The sequence below is a fragment of the Echinops telfairi genome, unplaced genomic scaffold (genome assembly GCF_000313985.2).
Source record: "Echinops telfairi isolate 266 unplaced genomic scaffold, ASM31398v2 ScPeMD7_7459;HRSCAF=8497, whole genome shotgun sequence".
In the NCBI taxonomy this organism is placed as follows: Eukaryota; Metazoa; Chordata; class Mammalia; order Afrosoricida; family Tenrecidae; genus Echinops; species Echinops telfairi.
The window spans coordinates 601,374-602,968 of NW_022111359.1; the positions used below are offsets into that span (position 1 = coordinate 601,374).

Sequence of the window (1,595 nt, forward strand, 5' to 3'; positions counted from 1 at the left end):
GCCCAGTGCCCTGACTCTGGGCTGAAGCCATGCTGTGCCTCTGCCTGCGTGTCCCCTACCCATGTGTACTTGGGCATGCGTGCGCGTGCGTGCGCGTTGCCTGTCAGCCGTGTCTGCAGTGGTTTGGGCTTCGGAGACGGGGGCCTGTGCCTGTCCCTCGCCATGCTCGGCCTGTGGGTCTCAGCAGCCTGAGATACAGAACACTGATCTGAGGCTGCAGGACTCTTTACATCGGAGGAGCCCCGGGGTCAGGGGTTCAAACCCACTGGCTGCTCCTCGGAAGATGAGGCTCTCTAGAGATGGACAGGCTTGGAAACGCACAGGGGCAGTTCTGCCCTGCCCACAAGGGTCGGGTCGCTGTGCATCAGCATTGTCTCAGTGGCTGTGAGTTTGGTGGAATGGCCAGTGCCAGCCTGGTGACTTAGTGGGTGTGGCATTGTGAGCAGCTTGAAGCCACAGCCGTTCTGAGGGAGAAAGACGGGGCTGACCACGCCTGTCAAGAGTTACAGCTCTGGAACCCCACAGAGCGGTTTGACCCTATCCTATGGGGTCGCTATGGGGGTCTGCGGCAGTGAGTGTGGTTATTTTGAGGGATTGCTCTCCCTCGCCATGACTGCCCTCGGGTGACACTCCCTGTGTGCCAGGGTTAGCCGTTGTTTAGCCACTGTCCACCCACGGGCACTTGGCGAGTGCGAGCAGATCGGTGTGGGCATGGGCACGGTCTGCGTGGACAGGTCTGCCTTACTCTCAGGGACACACCCAGGAGTAGGGGTCTCCACTTTGGCCTCCTGGGGAGGGTACTAGGCAATGGGGGTGGTGGTCCTGGTAACCCAGACTCTTTGGGGACCCAACTGTGTCAGGGCGGTGAGCCCACTGGGGATTGGTATCTCTAGCCCCTGGTCCAGGAGCCGGTGGCAGCTGACTGGCCAGCCTGGGCCTTTGTCTTTGTGGGGAAGTTACCAACCTAGATGCCCCCTGCAGCTTCCCACTTGCTGCCCATGGCCTGGCTTTTGAGGTACCTGCAGGGGGCCCCTGCCACAGCCATGCCTTCTAATCTCTCCACAATTAGAGCACTTCTCTCCAAGTAGGGCAGATTAGCTGCCAGGGCCCTGTTCTGACCAGAATTAAAGGGGTGGGGGTAGGGGTGGGGAGAGGGGCTGGGACAGATGGGACCAGCTTGCCTTAGCCACATGCTAGCCCTGTGACTTCACACAGATGTCTTGCCCTCCCTGTGCTGGGCTTGCTAACTAACCTGTCACTGACAGGGGACACGCCCCCACTTTGTCAGCATGAGACAAAAATGAAGATTTTAAGGGTCTGGAACTTGGCACACAGGAGGGAGGGAGTTCCCGTCACTGGGAGGCAGCAAGCAAGTGGTAGCTATGGTGGGGTTCTGGCTTAGGACCCTGAGGACTGCCCCCCCCCACCCCCCCAGGCCCCTGCCAGGCTGCCTGCCCGCTCTGGCCAGCTCCCATGTGAAGAGGTTCTCAGCCTCGAAGAGGAAGCAGCATTTTATCAATCAGGCTGTGCGCAACTCAGACCTTGTTCCCAAGGCCAAGGGCCGGAAGAGCCTCCAGCGCTTGGAGAACAGTGAG

The 1,595-nt window shown here is 60.0% G+C and overlaps 1 protein-coding gene across 1 annotated transcript in view; it reads left to right on the forward strand.

Moving 5' to 3' along the window:
* The first annotated feature begins 1,253 nt into the window (after positions 1-1,253).
* Positions 1,254-1,595, forward strand: part of R3HDM4 (R3H domain containing 4) — a 4,797-nt gene continuing 4,455 nt past the window's right edge. The window contains exon 1 of the mRNA XM_030888267.2: positions 1,254-1,590. Within this exon, the coding sequence (XP_030744127.2) occupies positions 1,383-1,590 (208 nt within the window). The 5' untranslated portion in view covers positions 1,254-1,382. The remainder of the gene's footprint in view (positions 1,591-1,595) is intronic.